Below are 20,678 nucleotides of genomic sequence, written 5' to 3'. Positions count from 1 at the left end.
CTATTGAATAATGGTGTTTAGAGACTATGCCAAAAGACTTAAAGGAATGAAAACCTGTGTCTTGTGTAATGGTTCCTGTTTCATCTGAAACCTTTTTCTGTGTTGATGAATTACTGCTCCTCAGTAAGGCTGACTTCTGAGATCATTGGCAGTCTCTGTCTATGAGAACCAGAATAAGTGATACACGTACAACAGCATCAAGGCAAGTTGCAAGGCCCTGATTAAGGGAAGGAGGTAATTGCCTTAGGCCAAAAATAGTCCACCAGAGTCCTGGAACAAAATCAAGGATCTTTTTGCTTCCATGCTTTGAAGCAGGAAACAAACAATTCTAAGAAAGAGAGTTCTTAAAGCTGTGGAGTAGACTTGAGAAACCCTGAAATCTCACTGTCAGTCATGACTGGTTTTCCATCTGTTGTCTGAACTTATGTCCTTGCACTGGTACCAGATTCATATCATCCAGTAAATTCTTCAGAAAAGTTTTTTTAAATCTTTTGTCCATTTAATTATTATCTTTACTGACAAATAACAATTGAATACATCTTGAATGCAAACTCTTTCATATGTATGATATATAAGTAGTCAGTTCTGTTCTATTCATTGTTCAATCATATGATGGTGTCATATTGGATTTTTTTTGAATAATAATGGACCTGATAGACTCACAGATTTGAATGCTTGCTCACCAGGGAGTGACACTATTAGGAGGTGTGGCCTTGTTGGAATAGGTAGTTGAAGTAAGTGTGTCACTGAGGGTGGGTTTTGAGGTTTTAGATACTCAAGCCAAGCCCCTTGTCACTCTCTCTTCTTGCTGCATGTAGATATCTCAGCTTCTTCTCTAGCACCATGTCTGCCTGCATGCTGTCATGCTTCCCACCATGATGATAATGGACTAAATCTCTGAACCGTAAGTCAGCTCCAATTAAATGTTTTCTTCAATAGAGTTCCATGCTCATGGTGTCCCTTCACAGCAATAAAGCTCTAAGTAAGACATTTGATGAACAGAAATGCTTAATTCCCATGAAGTCTGGCTTCTCTGTATTATCTTAATTATTCGTGTTCTAGGAGCAACATGTAAGAAGCCAGTCATTAGTCAAAGATCACGAGCAGTGTTCCTATGTTTTCTTTTAGGAGTCTTATAGTTTCAAGATTTGCATTTATGTTAATGATCTACTTTCCATTAAATTTTATATAGGATGTGAAGCCTTTTAGATATGGAACCTAGATACTAACACATGATTTGCTGAAAAACTATCCTTTAAACTTATAAATATGTCAAAAGTATGTTTAAAAAATCAATCAACAATAGCATAATAGATTATTTCTGGACTTTCATATCTGTGATTCTAATACATATACTTGCCATAGGCCTGCATCACATTGCCTGGCTCCTCTAGATTTGTAATAAAATTTGAAATTAGATGGTGTTACTATTCTAGTACTCTGCCCCCTTTATCGTAAACTGTCTTGCATTTCCAAGGCCACTGAAAAGGCCTTATCAAAGCTTATCAAATCCTAAAAGAAGCCATCCATGATTCTGAAAGTATTGAGTTTTTGTTTGTTTGTTTCCTTGTTTGAAGCTATTTACCCAACTAAAAGCCCAACATCTAAAATGTTCAATCACACGAACAAGGAAGGTTGTCTGTCTTTCTATGTGATTAGGACCTATTTTACTTCAGCAACTGAACAGTGGGTTTATGCTTAATCAATAACCAAATAAAAAGAGATAAAGAGTTAATCATGCAATCATTGTATGAGTAGGTGAACAATGTCCATGGTCTTAAATCTCAGGTCCTCTCTCAAGGGTATTATTCTCAGTCTTCACCAGGGTCTTTTATACAATACCTCCCCCACTTCACCTACTGAATAATGGTAGAAAGATGATAACCATGAAAAGTTCTGCTCTGTCCATATCCTTCCTTCTGACTATACTTCAAGGAATTTCTTTTAGTACTGCTGCAAACAGAGAACCATTATTCTTCCTGTGACAGCACATCCACAATATCGATGAAATTCACTTCCTCATACACAAAGCTAAAAATTAGAATTCTGTTTAATGTAGCCCAGTGGATGAGAGAGTGAGCTCTAAAATTAGGATCCCATGAAATAGAAAGTTATCCTTGATGCTTCTGGAAACAACAATAACACCAACCTTATTTTCTGTTTTTTTTTTTTTTTCTGCCCAGAAAATATCACATAAATGGTGACTCTGTGTATGCTACTTCATTGGAAAGGCACAGATGGGAAGTCTAATAAGGAGCCTAGCACCCCAAACAGCAAATAAAATATAATGTCTTCACCATTTCCCCATGTACAGTACATAACAAAATAGAATTAGACTTTAAGAAATTTATGAACTATACAATATTATATTCTTCAACTAATCAAAGCAGCAAATCCTTCTCTTCACTGTAAGCCATATATTTTATTTTCTCTATGATGTCATTTAATGAACTTACTGCTTATCATCTATATTTACAAAAATCCAGTTATGATTCACTTACTTTCCACATGAAGCCTACAGGATGTACCTTTTCACAGGTACGTAAGTTCACTTCCACTTAAAAAGCCAAATAGTTGCACAAGAAACATGTGAGTTACTGATCATTTTCTGATTGGATTGAAATGCCAGTCTATGAGATGAAATCCATACACTCCTGTCATTACTAGGCTAGGGTACAGCATGGCTACACAATTCACTACCTCTAGGAGAAAACCTAAATTGTTCTTCTGATAAATAGACACAGCAGTGAAACAATACTTAATGACTTATCATATGTACAGATTAATCCATCTGTCAGCCCTCATTAACGGAGTCTCCATTTATACTAGATGATAATGAACACTGACACCTACAATGTGCAAAGAACAGAGGACTGTAGAATGTCCTCCATAAATGAGAGAAATATCACACTCACTCCAAAAAAGGTGCAGAGTTTATTGCAGAAGGGCATAGGGAAAGAATGGATATCAGAGTCAGAGCCAGTAGCTGGCCAAAGGGAAAAGTCTCTTCTGGACATGGAAGGGAAGTTGAAAATATGAACTCACAGTGGTTGTGCCAGCACACACAAGACAAGTGCAAGCTGAAGCCAAACCAAATTCCATCAGGGAGAGGGGAGCTGGACACTAAGTTCCTACCTTACAAAGAGCTGGGTAGGAAAGAGAAATCTTGGAAGATTTGGGGAGGGATGTGAGCACAATCAACTCATATGAAATCTTCAAAGAACTAAAAAAGAGCACAGCAAAAAATGTAGGTGAGTGATGCCTTGTGAAAGGGTGTACAAAATCTCTCTCTCTCTCTCTCTCTCTCTCTCTCTCACACACACACACACACACACACACACACAAGGATATACATTTATTTCTTTTTTTCAGTCAAATAATAAAAGAATAGGCATAATACTGAATTATAGTCCATTATCTTCTCAACACACCCACAACCTTCAAATGACAGAAGTTTTTAAGGAAAACTAGAAAGTTCACATTAATCAGTGGTTGTCATTCAGTTGTCCTTATAGAACCACCATTCACCTGGATATATTTTTATAGTGCAATTATATGTTTATTATGGTAAAGTAAGAAACAGATGGGACTTTGATGCACTAATTCCACCTCAGCCTGAGACAGGATTTCTACCATATTTCCATGGAGGAGATGGCCAGCTGAAGACAACTTTGCTTGGTTTATTGAACAAGCATTAATTTGAATGTTATTTTGTGTTGAGATAATGATAATCTTGATCTTGCCTTGAGGTCTTCTTGAATTTATCACAATTTTTTTGGGGGGTGGGTAATTCAAACTTAAGGGGGCGTTATCATTTACAAGGACACAGTGATGGATATCCTATGAGGTAAGAGGTAGGGGGACTTTATTTTTCACTGGAGTTCTTTGTGACTCTATATACTAAAGTGCAGCCAGTTGACTTCTCTGGTACTAAACAGGGCTTTCACAAGTACACAGAAAGTTTTCCTCCATTCACACGTAAAGACAGTAACTGAAAGGATAATCATACTAAGGCTGTAGTACATATTGGCACTATATGTCCAATTTGATCATTTATTCCAAGGCAAAATCAGCTCATTTGAACTGTGAGGAAATAGGTATGTTTAAGTGACAAAACATAGCAAACTTAAATTTCATATTATTAATTACTGTATCTACTGAAACAAATGATTGGTTTTCCTGGTAAATGTCCTACATCACGAAAAACAACTTTAGCAGTTAAACCCTAATGTGGTGAGTTGTTTGGAGAGCCAGAGAGTTATTCACCACGTATAATAATGATATGTAAGGTGAGTGATTAAGCAGCTCCACTCATCAGTCCAGAGAAACCATCATTATACTTTACTTTGGCTACAAACCAAATAAAGAAAAGTGTGTCTAAAAGCACACAAGAGTGACTGTACGAATTAGAGATATAGCCTTTTCTCTTAAAACACACACACACACACACACACACACACATAGGAAAGGTACTTATTTTCTGTGGTTATGTCTAATAATCTTACATGATAAGGCACAATTGTATTTGCTTTACATTGCTTATTTGCTGTTAAAAAAAAAAAGGAAAAGGAAAAGGACTGTTGAATCTGAGGAAGAATACTACCAAAATAGACATTTAAATAGTGAGAGAGAAAGTAGGGAATAGAGAAAGCAGTCCTGAAAGGAGTACTCTTTAGTTTTGCAAATGTGATGTGTGCTTCTGCATGGACATAGGGCTAACTCTTTCCACTGACATGCTGTTATAAAATAGGAACTCAAGAAAGGTGTGGCTTTGTGTGTTTCCTTTTAAACTTATGACTGGATTGAGAGATTTGGGGTAGTGGAATACTTGCTCTCAAGGACTCATCAAGGTCTAACAAGCAGGAAGAGGCAACTCTGAGACCACAGCTGAGGTGCCACAGCAAGAACACTGCCTCCTGGACTTCAGTTGAGTGGGTGCTGTGACACTTGTCACAGCTATCTGTTCCCCCAACCACTTTACTGTCCAAGGAGATGGCTTACATTGAATACTTTAAATTGATATTCATGTCTGTCAGGGTACAACACAAGGTAGATTGGGTGGTGGTAACTTTTTATTCTCAATGTTACATTTGATGGCATTCATGGGGAAATTCTAACAGCTAAGTTTGACTATATTGATCACATATGACACAAACATAAACATTGTCTTTTTTACAAAGAAAGAAAAGATATAAATGTTATAGAGGTGCAATTATATGCGATGTAAAAATTAATTGCCCATCATCAAACCCACAGCATGCAACTCCTAGCCAGCTAGCCGCTTGTCCGCCCCACTCCACTGTTACTTAACTAGGTCTTCCGGAAGGGACAGACTAGTTCAAAATAAGCCGGACCCTCTAAACATGGGCACTGCAAAATCCACATCAATGTTTGTTCTACAGGGCTATTTTTCACATCTTATTTTATTGCATTTCAGCTAATATCTACCACATAGCATTTCTAAAGTATTTCATGTCGATATACAGACAAATCCGTTCTCAACAAATCAAGGTCTGCTCCCCTACGGTTCACAAGAAAATGTAAGAAGTATGGATGTGATACTATCCCAAATCCCTGCTTCAACAGAAAATACCATGTTCGTATCACAAGTCTCCAAAGGAAAACCCTGTGTCTGCAAGACTCCATGCTCCTCATACAGTGTAAGCATGCGGGAGCTCTCAACTCCCAGTAGTCAGCATGTTTAGGCTGAAGTGAATAATATGAAATATTTAACTTTTAATTACTAATAAATCTCTCCTGCAGCTGCTACTGGCTTTGGCAAGCTAGAACTTGGGATCAGAGACTACCCATGGCCCCACACAGCTCCACCCTGATTACTGTACCTAATACCTCAGGCTACATGAATCCCTAATAAACATCCTTTAGCGCAGTGTCTACACCCCTGAAATGGTTTCTCACTTTGCATCATAATCTGCTGCTCTATGAAATGCACCCATTGTGAGAGGGCTGAGGCTACAGTTAAAGAAGACAATGGTCAGCCAAAGAGAAGTTTGAGCAACTTTCTGTCCTAGAAAGGATGAGTTGGTATTTTTCAGGACAAGCAGTCTTCATAAAGAGTTGGTACCACTTTTAAAACCCCATGTTTGAAAGCAAGCCCCAGACATGTGCTAATAACCTTTAAATACAGCAATGAAAGCAACCCTAGATTGGAGCTGGAGACTAGTTTGTGTCAAGGGAGTTCTCTCAGGATGTGTACCTCACAGTTGTGAAAGGGTAGTGTTCTAGCTTTACAGACTGGAGACAAAGCAGCCAATGGTAGACTCATTATAACCTTGGCGTCTAAAAGCTCTCCAACTCTTTTCTATTACTTGAGAAGAGAAAATGTACTTGTGTTCTCTGAATGTATGGCTCACATAAATCTTCACTTTGATATCCATTTCCCATCTGACACCAGATGAATATGCAATAATTCAATTGAATTCTGAGGACCTTGGATCACTGCAGACACTACGTTCCATAAGCTGTGCATGCTCACGCCAATTGCAAGTGTTCAGCACCAGGTTGTTTCTGCGTGACTTATCTCCAACTTGGTGGTCCCAGCAAATGATTAAAGTGGATCATTTGCTAGAGTGGCTGAAGGAACACGTAAAGATCTCCATGCACTAGGCAATGAACAATAGAGGCCATCGTAAAGGGCGCAAATGTAAAGGTACACACAAGAGTTCTGAGCTAGGTCGACAAAGGCCCTAAGTGCAGAACTTCTGCTCTTGGACAGCTAAGGGCAGACATGCCCCAGTTACTTCAACAACTGAGACGTTCTCTGAACTCCATCTTTAGAATTTCTATAGCCTTCATCAGGGGCATGATCTAGTCAACCACAGGTCTTCTCCCTATCTCAGAGCATGGAAGGTAGAGATGAAAACTCCAGGCTTTAAATCACAGCTCTGTCTTTAAAGAGATCCTCATCCAAGAGCTCACCAAGTGTCACCTCATAATGAGAATCAGCTGCCATGGATAAGGAGAACTACAGTATCAGGAACCAGGCTCAAGGGAAAAGTATTATTAAAATAAAAGCCATTCCTCTATCCTATCACTTTTATCAGAGTATTAGGAGAAATATCAGATAGAAATATAGGGTGAATGCTTTCTCTTGCAACTCTCTTCCTGTCTGTCTTTCTCTCTCATCTTCTCCCTCTTTCTCAATCACAAATAACTCAGTTTGTAGTTTTGTAATGTTACACTAGTCTAAATGAAAATAGTGAAATCCCTTTAGATCTTTTCAAATGGATTATGATTGAAAAAAGGTTGTTAAATGTTCAGTTACAGTAGAACATTAATATAATCCAACAAAAACGTAACCTAAATGACATCTCCAACCGTAATAAATACCGTGTGGGAAGAGAAGACAGTCTAAGAATAAGAATCAGGAGGTGGATTTTAGCGTGGATTCTTTGGAGAAGGAAAAAGATGTGATGATTGACCCTCATTTTCTAAAAGACACACATCAGCAAGAATTCAGAGTGGTTCCAACTAGGAGCCTAAGCTGAAACTGAGGTGACAGCAAACATCCAAGAGATAGAACTGGAAAATGGAAGGATAGCACATCATCTTACGATTTCTGGTTACTTTGCACTTCGGCTTTAGTATGTCTAATCTTTTGATAAATCGCCAAGACAATGAAATTGCCATAAAAATACTATTTTGAAAATAAAGTAAAGATATTCATAAGAACTATGCTGGCTGGCTGCTGTTGTCACAGAGAAGTGTTCTTTTATGGATCAGAAAAAAAATGAAAATGGTTATTCAGCCGGCTGCTAAGTAAGCCTTCTGGAGCCATACCCTTTCCCTGTGTGGATAAAACCTCTTTGCTGCTATGTTACAAATTTAGTTGCATGATCTATGAGCCACATAAGTTCTAATATTCTATGATCATCTTGGGCCTGCTGTTTGCCTAGAATTCCTTTCCATTTCTCAATGTTTAGTCCTCTAAAATGTTTTTCTAGTATGCAGTATAAAATGTTTGTAAGTTTTAATTCTTAATTAAATTGTTTAATTGTTTACTTTCTTGAAGTATTGTGTGTGTGTATGTGTGTCCCTTTGTATATGTATATGTATCTACCATGTAAACTTTCAAAAGATGTTATATATCATGTATATATGACATATTGTTCTTGGAAATGTTGACAAAAGTAATTTTATGTTGATATTTATACTTCATACAAATATATGATCTATATAATGTCAAGGTTGCTAAAAGTATTTCACAGTTGATATATCAGACATATAATATAAATGATCTATATGTACACACATACACACACACACACACACATGATGTAAATTTACTAAAGGTATTTCATATAAACACAACATAGCCAGAAACACTGTTGCTCACCCTACTGAGCGTTTCCCTGGGAGAGCCTCCAGCAGTAAGAGCGCTACTAGATCCTAAGCTCATTGGATTTTTTAAATCTGTCATTCTCCTTTAAGGTACACATAGTTTATATTACTATTAGAAACAAACTATGCTTCAAACAAGGCTACTTTCATTGCTGTTATAATTTCTGAGCTCCAGTGTCCTTCAGAAATCCAGAGCCAAGGCCTGTGTGTCAGGATCCTTACTAGCTCTGAAAGGCCCAATATTAACATCCTGTTTCCTTTTTTTTTTTTTTTTTTACAAAATGTCTCTGAATAGTTTCAGCATGTAATGAGGCACATGGCAAAGTAGAGAGCATGGTGAGGCGCTTCTTTTTGTCACTGTAGATCATGTCTCTGTCTGCCTGCCTTAAAAGTTTAGGAATTCCCTAGAGCCAGGGCATAGTGACACATGCCTTTATATTTCTAACATAGAGAGTTAAAGCCACATCGTCCAAACAGACACAACAACAAAAAAGTAATTATAATTAACATTTGGTAACTTGAAGATGGGAGATACTTCTACGAAGAAAGAGGAAAAGGCTTTGGTAAAATTTGTCAAGAACAGGCACCCTGTGAAAGCTGCCATGTGAATGTGCTCCCTGGACAAACATTGCACATTAGGCATCATTTTCTGTAGATCATACGTCACAGTAGCCACACAAAGGTGACTCAGAAACAGACTGGAAAATCACAATGACTACTTGAGAAGTGACGGACTACAGACCTTGTCGCCTACTTGAGGTGGTCAGGTAAGTCACCAGGTTTTGAATTTAAAATGTTTTGCCTCAAAACAGAAAACATCAAAGGTAGGTATGAAATTCTATTCTTTGTGGCTATTTCAGGTTCCTTCTAACTATAGTACAACGTGGTCTATAGAAGACATCATCTGCTCTTGGCACATAGTTTAATATGTAAGTGTAGGATTATTGTTCTCTTAACATATAATTATGTTAGCCAATAAATACTTACACATCCACTTCAGTTACATGGATTGAAGAAAATACAGAAGGATGAGCTGGAGCGCCTAATTAACTCTTGCTTTCCTAAATTAGAATAATTGAAAAGAATAGACTAGACTATGCTTTGATTCGAGAATGGAATAGGCACAAAGCACATAGACTTCAATGTAATTACGAAACTATGCAACTAAGAGGTCATACTAGTTATTACTTTAACCTCACGAAAGTTTTGCTTTTTAATGGGAAACTGATTTTTAAGGAACAATTTTACTTATACCTTCCTGCTTTTTTTAATTCAACAGTAAAACACTTTAAATAAATAAATAAATAAATAAGTAAATAAGTAAATACCAAAGACTTTAATCTGATTATAAAATACATAATGAAACAGAAGTCTAAGCTTTGGGTACACCTATATTCACATAGTAGTCAAAAATGACTACCATTTACTGGCTAAGTCTTGGTTTCTCTGTCCATGAAAACCAGTATACTATCTATATCTCAGAGGTAAGATGCATATACCCTAGTCAAGTGAGAAAACACGTGCCTGAGCATCACAAGCAGGAAGCTGTCAGTGACTATGAGTGTATCCTTGCAGTAAGAGTGTTCAAACTGGTAAGAGCACTGCTGAAGAAACCAAGCAAAGTACACTATTTTATAGGCAGCACATATAGACATTATCCTAAAGAAGAAAGTTGACATGAAGGAAAAATCTCCCAGCACAGTCTTTTCCACAGCACGCCTCTTTGGAGGTCCTTGGTCTCAGAATGTTTCACTAGGGCTTGACTTTTCCTATCCTTCCTTCCTTCCTTTCTTCCTCCTTCTGTCCTTCTTCCTTCCATTCCTTACACAATCTTTGCAAATATATTATGACTTCTGGTGTTGTGTTTTTATGGGATCCCTATGTGTGTGTGTGTGTGTCTTTGTGTCCATATGTGTTTCTCCTACCTTTTCTTCTTTAGATGCCTGTTTACTTTCTGAGAGAGGAGGAGGAAGGAAGGGAAAGGGAGAGAGAAAGAGAGACAGAGAGGGATGAAGAGAGAGGGGGGATTTGGGTAGGAGATGAACTGGTGAGAATATCAGAGGAGTTAGGAGAAGATGAACTGTAATCAAAATATTAAAAGAAAAAAATTTCAGTAAAAGAACAATTGAGAGGAAAAAAAGAAGCCCTTGGGAGTAAAAAACAAAGCCTAAACAAAAACCCAGCTTAAAAGGAGCCCATAAACCATTTTGCAGAACATAACTGAGTCTGGTGGCAGTCACTGGATTGTTTGCTGAGAAACTAGGTGTGTGGCACTTACTTGCTTAAGTTCAGATGATAGCATAATCATCATTTCTAGGAAATGGTTCTGTTGATCATCTCCATCTTTTCAGAGTTGGTCTCGTTTCCTCCATTTCCATTCAGAATGAATTTTAGCTCTCCCCTGCTTGAGATCCTTCAACAACTTTCTATGCTTTATAACTGACAAGCTAAAATCTCAGTTTAACATCAAAACACATCCATGGTGTCAAACTCACTGCAGGCTTATTGGTAGATGGCTTCCTACAGCCTCGAGTGTGCTCCCACGCTGGCCTGGGTCTCAGGCTGCTGTCTCTATGCCTCCAATGGCACAATAGCACCCAGCCTTCTTAAAACGCTACCATTCTCTTCCTGTGTGCTTGTCTTAGCAGCCAGTTTTTCTCATACTGAGACAGGCGCTACTAGACAGCTACTGCAGAGGCCTATGACTCTGCTCCCAACAATGCACTTTCCTTTTCTGTGCAGTTAGTTCACCACAAAAGCCACCACACCTGCTCTACTGGCAAAGCTGAGCCAATGAATAAGAGATGGAGTCCACGTGCACTGCTGGGACAGACGGAGCCGACACAGAGTTCGACGTTGGTCTCTTTTGCCTTTTGTTCCCAACCTACCTGCCAGTCTCATTCCGTGCACTGGGAAGGGGATAGGGATGTGTCTAACAAAGATACTTCGATCTTAGATGAAGATGAGTGATGAATTATTGACAGCACAGAAGCAGGACGGCTCTGTAATTTGTTAGGGAACATAATACAATGGCTCCTGTTAACTAACAGAGTGAGACACACAGAGGTGTATGTGCTGTCAATCAGAAAACCAAAAACATCTTCAGAGTCAAACCACACACTGGCAAAAGGACCTGCCTAACTTTGGCATCTAGAACCCTGTTAAGTGGCTACAGGGGACACAGAAGGCCTGCAACAGATTTGACCCTTCTTCCTATACTTAGCCAGGAAGGGATCCTCCTGAAGGATGACACTGACAATGCACCTTTAAGAAGTTACTGCTAGCTAACTAGTATAAGCTGATAGTTATGTTCTTAGCATGTCAGTGAATGTCTGCTAAGATGTGGGAGATGGTACCAGAGGGTTGTGACTTCATTGATAACTTATGAGACACAATGGGGCCCTGTCAGATCAGGAGGTAGGGCCACTGGCTTTAAGGAGGTGCATATAAGAATGAAAGGCTCTCAGAAGAAACTTCACTTTCCAGATAGAGTGAAGACCACTGCCCAAGCAGGGCTGTGAGAAGTACCTACCTGTGGGGGGCGTGGCTTGTAGGGTGAGCTGCACTCCAAGTCAGCCAAGATGCTGGTCAAGGAGTCGATCTCTGCATCCAGGCTGGAACGCCTTTCCTCCAGGGTCTTGCCTCCAGGATTTCCCTGCTGAAAACACATTCAAATTCAGTAAGCTTCCATAGATAACATTATGAGTTCAAATTTCTCAGTTGAAAATTTGCTCTTTTCTATTGTTTCCTCTCTCTCTCTCTCTCTCTCTCTCTCTCTCTCTCTCTCTCTCTCCTTTTTAAAGGTTTCATCAAATCGTAGTAAGGTGGGCAGGAAGAAATTAACACTTTCTAACAGAGAAGAAGACAGAAAAAATACTTGCAATGTTTTTCTCTAAAGCCATATACTTAGATATTTTGATGAAATTTTAAGTGAAAGAAATTAATTCCTCAATGCCTGCATTTTAGGATCCACACAATTGAGGCCCTCTGCACTCAGAAATCATTAATGGTACTTTAGTGGAGAAGCAATGGTTAAGAAGGAAAATAGAAAATCCACACTTGGCACCATGAAGCACGAGAGATCGGTCTCTGGTTAGTGGCAGTAGGCATGTACATGTGAATACATGTGAAGAAAGCCTAAGTGCAGCTCATAACACATGAAGCAGAAAGAGGTCACTTAGCACTCAGGTCACAGAGCTGTACAGGAAGCACAGATAGTGAGGATGTGTAAGGGAGCTGGGGAGCAATGGTACACATCTGTCAATGGTCCATGGAACCCGCACTCAGAACCAATAAGAGGAGAACTGGCCACAGTAGTACTGTTTGGCCATTTTCAACAACTATTGGGCAGAGCTGGGAAAAGCAAGGGAATAATTTTCCTACAGCTCAAAGCAAGGAGATAGACAAGGACGTGGCCCTAAGATTTGGAAGAAGGGTGAGGCAATAAAGTTACAAACAGAAGCAAATGAGTTCTTTGCCCACCATACCACTTTCTCTCAGACTTACATAGTCTTGTGGTACCACAACTTGAGTGAACTCTGATGTATCAATCCACCCAATGCAGTCAGCACAAGGAGAGCCCCAATACACCTTGGTCTACATCAGGCAAACTGGGAAGATCAACTACATCCATATTGAATATTGGGGATCAGCTCCTAAGATACCACCACACATTACCATGTTACTTCCTATATATGGGTACCTGTTATGGGTACCTGTTATGGGTACCTCATGATTTTGCCCCCTGGCATATACTACGGATGCTATTTATTCTTTCAATTCCCCCAATCCACTCTGTTTATCTTTCTAATCATAGCAGCTACTATCTAAACATTGTCTTTTTAGCCATTTGGGTAGGGTACTTCTCATCCCTACAATAAGGTAAGATTGATGAAGCACAGCTGTAACTTGTTTTGGACACACTATTTCCCATAATCTTGATCAAGGCCTGAAATTGGTCAATGGTCAATAGGCATTTTCTTAATTGATTGATGAATAATGATACTGTCAATGTTATAAGGATTTTCCTTCTGTAACCATTCTTGTATCAACAGTTTTGGGGTAAGGGGCATGAGGTATAATAGGAGCCAGTAAATACTCTAATATAGCATCTAAAAATGAAATTACAAGATTAAGTATATGTGGACCTGGGTATACATTCATTCAAATGGGTATCAGGCTGACTATCATACATCTCAAAGGCTGAAAGACTACCCGAGAACACGTGCCCCAGCCCACACTTGGGAAACAGTGGTATAAAAATAAAGGATGTGTTTTATCAGAATCTGAGATTCAGTGTTACTCAACTTTTTAATTTTATATTAGTATTAGAGGTCTGTGTATGTGTTCATGTGTGTGTATGCACACATGTACTCTCATGTGGGCACATGTGCATAGGCAACCACAAGTCATAGCCTGCACTGAAAGTCAGAAGATAACTTTGTAGAATTGATTCCTTCCTTCCACCTTCATGTGCATTCTGAGGACAGAACGCAGGTCATCAGACTTGTACAGCAAATACTTTTAACCAGTGATCCATCTTACTGGCCCATGACTAAAGTATTAAGGTTATAAAAATACTAATGTGCCCCTCAAAGGGTCAGCTATTTACCCACAATGCAATAGTGTGGGAATCTCAAATTGAAACGAGAAGGATCCCTTTCATTTCAGAGAGAGAGGAGAACATTCTGCATAACTAAACTACCATCCGATGAGAAGGCAGGGCACACCACTCCACAGGATGACTACCGAGAACCAAGTGAATTTCCTTTCTTGTCTGTGCCTCTAAAATTATCCTAAGCAGAAATTTGATGAGTGCATGCACACATGCACAGTAAATTGGGGAGGACACTAGATGTGAGTCGGGTTATATGCTTCCCTGAACTACAGTTCCTTCCCCTGGAAAGAGAAGTGACCATCACCAGCTTTAACTCGGTCAGAGATTACTTAAAGACTCAGATAAGAAAGTGGATGGGAACATACTTGGTAAACTGTAAAGTGCTATAATTACCATGATTTTCATAAACAGCACTAATTATAGCAACCAGTAACTATAAATTAATGGGCATAATATAACTATTGTTAATTCTTCTTCTTGAAGCAAGCATCACTCACTAAGTATTCCCTTGGGGTAGCAGCAAAGAGACAGGATATAAGCAGTTCTTCAACTTCTGTACTTTCCTGTAGCACAAAATATGCTAACTGACTATGGCCTGAGTCACAGGATTCTAACCACAAAGATCCAAGTCATAGGATTAACCTGAGCTATACAGTGAGATGACTAATTATGAACTGTGACCAGCCTAAGCTTGTAGACCTTCACTGGCTCCAGTCTCCTATGCTCTTCTCAGAGGTGGGGCTGATCCCCATTTCCCCTTGTCAGATTAGGTTGATGCAATATACGAACAGGTCCCAGCCTCATTCTAGTGGCTTCTGCAGGTACACCCCCCAAGCTGCTATACATGACCTCATATCATACCTTTGTGTCTACATTTTGATCCTCATGATGAACAAGGAACAGACACTTTCTCCCTTCAAGGTACCTCTTTTGTATCTTGGCTCCACCCCTGGAGTCTGCCCGGGTTCCCACACAAACCCTATTCTTAAAAGGCTCATCTACTTTCAGAACCTTCAGACTTCTGTCCTCTCTTGCTCTTCACAAAGCACTCCTAAATGCAACTGAAAGAAACCTACATCCTTACTAACATTCTCACTATGTATCTGCCTGTCAGCTAATGGTTACAGCATACCAGAGGCCAAACAACAATTAGAAGGAGTCCGTGGTGTTTTGCATTAATGTTGGTTCTAGATATCACAGGCACTCAAATTAAGTAGCCATTGTAATAACGGTTTTCCACCCTCTCCAGTCATAGCCAGAAAGGTCCCAAGTCTGGCTTCCTTGAGAAACAATGCTGTGCCAGAAGGCCTATGTGAAAGTTAACTGGGGAATTGATCCCCAAAACTCCTATTGAAGGAGCAGGAGGAGTGAGAGCCAATCCACATGGCCAGTCTGAGCTCAGCAGCAGTGTGGGCCACTCCTCCTGTCTCTAAGGACTGCATGGACCTCTTTTGATGAACACCCATTAGATCTCTCAAGCTTCTACTCTTGTCTACAGCTGCTGTAGGACTTAAAACTTGCCCATGCATCAATCAAGGGATGGAAACAGTTACAGAAAAGACACTGCACAGACAGTGCTGGTAGCAAAGAACTCCAAGAGTGCCAGTGTGTCATACCCACACCCATGCAGAGCTCACAAGAATAAGACAAAAAGACAAAAGCCAGGGCTAAGATGGTATCTACACACTGCACTCCCATAACTGGGCTGTCCACACAATGTAACTTCCAAAAGAGTCATTTCTATTACCCCAGGCATATATGAAAATAACTAAAGCTCAACAAACTACATTTGGGGAAAAGTGTAATTTTAAGTTGCAATAGTAGAATTATAGGGAGATGACTCCACCTGGCAAGAATATGAAAACAGACTATGAAAGATAGGTTCCCGACAGAAACATATGGCATGTGAGAGAAATAAGCCAAACTATACCAACAGATTGAGCAAGGTGGACTGTCCTTTAGCCCAAACATTGATAATCAACTAAGAGTAAAACGGGGCACTGGCACTAAGGAAGGTTGAAATAGCATGTTCTTTAACCATTGCTTATACTTATCATTGTTATTAGGAGTTAAACATATTTTTATGAAATAAAATTCTGCTCATAGATCTTTCCTCCAAATTCAATATTTCATCCCACTTGCAGTCCATTTCTATGAATTGTATTTGCTGCTTCAGCTGAACTATTTATAAGACGTTGCCTCCCTAACTTATGCGATTGCAGCCTGCATGATCTTCAAATGGCCAGATATGTCAGTATTATTATCATACCAGAGAAACTCAGCATATTGGCAGTACTACATACTTGCATATTCACATACTACAGACTTCATACCTACATACTCACATATGTATACTGCATCCGCGCATATTCTCATTTGTTTTCAAGTGTCATCACTGATCAGCCCTAGCAATCTTTTCATATTCTATTGTTAATTTATTCTCAAAATTGAATCAAAGGTCACACACTCAAGGAGATTATCTGGAATCTGTTTATTCCCATTGAGCACAGGCCAATTTGTCGGGCCAGGTTATCTTATAAAAAGTGAATGAAATGGATTTACTTGAGTCTTAGATTCAGATCAGACACACTACTGGGTAGTGTGTCTGGTATCCTAGACTCGTAAAAGTATTCCCATATATTAAACGTCAATATATGAGAGGTGCTACTCTTGAAACTTTGCCAATAATCTGCCCATTAGAGACCTTCCACTCAAGCGTTTTAGTGTTTACTCACAGGCCTTGCCTAAACCAAGCATGGCTTCACTGGTTGCATACCACTGAGCCCGTTCACCATTTATCAGCGGAAATGATTTGATCTTGCGTTGCACGCACAGAGTTGTGAGCATTCATTTCAGTGAGAAGTATGGGAGCAGGAGCAACTACTGCATTAGTGATCATTCACATTGCTGGAGGCCTTCTTCTGTGCCGATGAAAAGAAGAAAAGGAGAATGGTATACACACACACACACACACACACACACACAGAGACAGAGAGAGAGAGAGAGAGAGAGAGAGAGAGAGAGAGAGAGAGAGAGAGAGAGAGAGAAATATGAATGCACGTATGTATTCATATCTCAACAATTAAAGAAAAAGACCCTTGAATTTGAAAGAAATTAAAATGAGGATTTATGGTCAAAGGGAGGGAAGGAAGAAGACAAAATGATGTAATTATAATTTTAAAAATTAAAAATATTATTTTAAAAGGTCACCTTGGGAACCTGGTTTCCTAGAATCATAGTCAATATGCAATATCACACCCAGAATATAAAAATACAATACTAAGCATTATTCATGCTTAGTCATGACATGACTAGGCACATCACAGAAGTGGGACTAAAATAACCCAGGTGTGTTTGTAATTTCTCAATATTGGGAATGAAATAAACCAAAAACTTCTCAAAGAAAGTTAGGTTAAATGTTTTATATGGTAATATATAAATCCCACTTTAAGATCTCAAGAAACTCCTTATGCAAGTCATACAGAATGCCAAATGTGTTTTGACATGCAATGACCTGGACATCACTTCTCTGCCACAATACTATGAAAAGAATACCTTCCCAGACAACCTAAGAATAGAAATGAAGTTCATTTTAGGGAATCCAGGAAACCAATAACACAAGCAAAGCATGACTATAAATGTCCCTGTTATTTTCTTTTCAAGTCTATTTAGTCAGTATGAATTCAATTACATTACTTTTCTTATTACAATTATTAAAATTCATTATTCCCGGAATTCTAGTACTATGAAGGAGAAAAAGATGGCCATATCCAAAAAGATAAATTAAAATGCATATTCCTTATCAACAAAACTTGGTATATATCTACTTTAATGACCAAATTTTCAATATACATTATATATCATCATATATATTAAACTGAGGACATGATTAATATATGGCCTATTACTTTTTAATTAAAGAACTGCCCCTCAAAGACTTTTAAACACAATACAAGCCCTGGTATAAAGATTCTAGACTCAGACTATGAGAATTTGATACATAGATATAGTGTTTGTCAGCTTTGTAAGTTTAAAATATTGAACTGAGATCCCCAAGCATATCATAAAGTTGTAGAGATTAATAAATTCATATTTTCTGTGTTAGACAGTAAATATCTACATAATAAATACTTTGACCACATTAGCAACAAAGCAAACAATGCTTTGGCTTGCAACAACTGTATTGCAGATGTAACTTTTAAGTATATTCTGTTCTAAAACAGGTCAATAAGCTGGGGTAGGATATATGTGAAGTCACATTCATACATGTTCTAGTATTTGGACATTTACAAAGTTGATGATGGTTTTCAAATCTTTTTTGCTTGAGTTCTTTCCATGGTAAAGTCCCCCAACCAAATGGGAAAAACTGTTCTGTCCCATGCCAATTATTGCATGCTGTGTAACAATGATTATCATGAAAGGGGGCAAGGGGCTAATAAAACGTTAGGCCTCTGTGACAGGGGCACCAAAATAGTTCTTCTGAAAAATTCCTTCATAGACAATAAAATTCTAATAAAGAGGTAACAACGTGTTAACAATGCTAAAAGACTAAAAGGTGCCCCCCTATCCCCTGCAAATACTATGAAACATTTCACTGCCAAAGCACATACTTTGCTTCAAAGGATCATTTCAGAAGTCCATTAAATAAACAAGAAAGTTATTTTTATCCCCCCTTCTAGAAGAGAAAACATTGAGAAATGAGCTATTCAAGAAAACAAAACTTACTCATTTCCAGTCTCAGTGGTGGAATACGAACAGCGCAATGAAGGAAAGAAGAGCCCATCTTCAGGCTACTGCACAGTGCAACATGGACTATTCAGGTGTCTTAGAATCATTGTCAATAAGCTTTACAAGGAGACTTTGAGCATCTACCAATATCTTATTCTTTCAATCAAAAAGCAAAGCTTAAATAAGTCATCCAACCATGTGCTAATTATGAGACATGGAGACCTGTACCACAGTTCCTTGAATCCCATACACTCATGTAAAAGAAAAGGAAACCATGTAGTGGCTCTGAGCTGTAAAGCTCATAACCAAATGAGCTAATGTCTCACCATGACCAACTGCTTAGACATGTTACACCAAAGATACCACTTCTGTCCAATCCCACTTCCCTCAGAAATCTGACACCAGAGACAGATGGGATGGGAGAAGTGCTTAGCCTGAACATCTCTTCCTAGCTCTGTCATCATGCACAGTGGAAACCTGGGCAAATCACTGTCCTTTCTAAGCCCCTCACCAAGAGCCTGGACTTGCTCTTACTGCTCTCTTGTAAGAAGAAATTGATGCTCTGTCTATACACAAGACTGTACACTATGGTGCAATATGGGAGTATAAAGGATTTTAAGTTAATTTGTAGTAGCTTTTGTTCTTTTCCCCTATACTCATGTTTCCTGACCGCATTATTCTGTGTCCATTTAACTTAAGCATTATTTTGATTCTTGGAACTACAGACATTGCCGACACAACTTGACATATTCAAGTAGAATCAGTAACAATATTTTCTAGAGAAGCCCAATCTTTAAGAGTCACCTGCTACTTAAAGGAAATGGAAGCAACAAGGTGAGACTGGACTCCAGGAAGCAGTTAAGAGAGGGCAAGGTAAGGCACTCATCACATTTTATCACAGAGGCCTACATTGGACAAAACCTTTATGACGAATTGCTGAAATACTAGAGAAATCATATCTCCTAGCAATAAAAGGTGGGTTAGCTGCCAAAGAAACACCCCAGGTCTGGGTGCCATTTTCTCTTTCCAAACTTTCCTTTTCCATTCTGAGAAATATCTCTTGACCATGCAGCAGTCATTACCCAGCAATCTGGCCCAAAGCACCCAGCCTACACAGGCTCTCTGCACTACCATTGTCAACAGAGAGGTAGTTACACTTAGGAAAGCTTCAGCAACATCTCAGCAAATATCCTAGCATCCTTAGAAATCCATGGAGTTTACTGTTCATGCTGAACAGAATACCAAAGACCAAGAGGGAAGCACTACAGTCTATCCAAACAGGAAGTACAACTGAAGCTCGAGCTGAAAATGTCTCTCTGCTAAGCCCTTACAGTTTGGTTTACGTGAAAATGGATTGGAAAATACGGAAGATCCTTTCTACAGTCAAGCTGTGATTGAATGAGCTTTTTTAAATTGTCAAGAATGAGGTCATAGATGTAATCACATAAAAAGAAATGCTCCATTGATATGGGAGATGGCAAATTTGGTAAAGTTCTTGCCTCATGTCATAGTTAGGGTCACTATTGCTTTGATGAAACACTATAACCAAAGGAACTTGTGGAGGAAAGGGTTTATTAGGCTTATGCTTCCACACTGAAGAAACTCCAGATAGAAACGTAAGCAGGACAGACAGTATTCTAGAGGCAGAATCTGATGTATAGGACATGGAGGGGTGCTGTATACTGGTTTGCTTTCCATGGCTTGCTTGGCATATTGTAGCATAGAATCCAGGACTACTTGCCGAGGGATTGAAATATCCACAATGGGATAGGCCCTCCCCCATGAATAACTAATTTTAAAAATGCCTTACGCCTGGGTCATATAGAAGCATTTCCTCAATTAAGGTTCCCTCCTTTCAGATAACTCTATCTTGGATGTTAAGTTGACATAAGAGTAGTCATTGCATCCCAGAAGCAAGGGGACCAAAATTTGGATACCAGCATCTGTATTAAACCTGGGTTCCAGAGATGGG

General features: G+C 38.9%; 1 protein-coding gene across 8 annotated transcripts in view; it reads right to left on the bottom strand.

The window, feature by feature from the left end:
• Window positions 1–20,678, bottom strand: part of Lpp (LIM domain containing preferred translocation partner in lipoma) — a 590,743-nt gene that overhangs the window by 288,413 nt on the left and 281,652 nt on the right. For all 8 annotated transcript variants that reach the window (XM_021185104.2, XM_029470450.1, XM_029470446.1 and 5 more), the window contains one exon: window positions 11,894–12,019. In XM_021185104.2, the coding sequence (XP_021040763.1) occupies window positions 11,894–12,019 (126 nt within the window). The remainder of the gene's footprint in view (window positions 1–11,893; window positions 12,020–20,678) is intronic.

The sequence above is a fragment of the Mus caroli genome, chromosome 16 (assembly GCF_900094665.2).
Source record: "Mus caroli chromosome 16, CAROLI_EIJ_v1.1, whole genome shotgun sequence".
In the NCBI taxonomy this organism is placed as follows: Eukaryota; Metazoa; Chordata; class Mammalia; order Rodentia; family Muridae; genus Mus; species Mus caroli.
The sequence above is the reverse complement of the archived record's forward strand: the minus strand, read 5'-3'. Positions and strand labels throughout refer to the sequence as shown.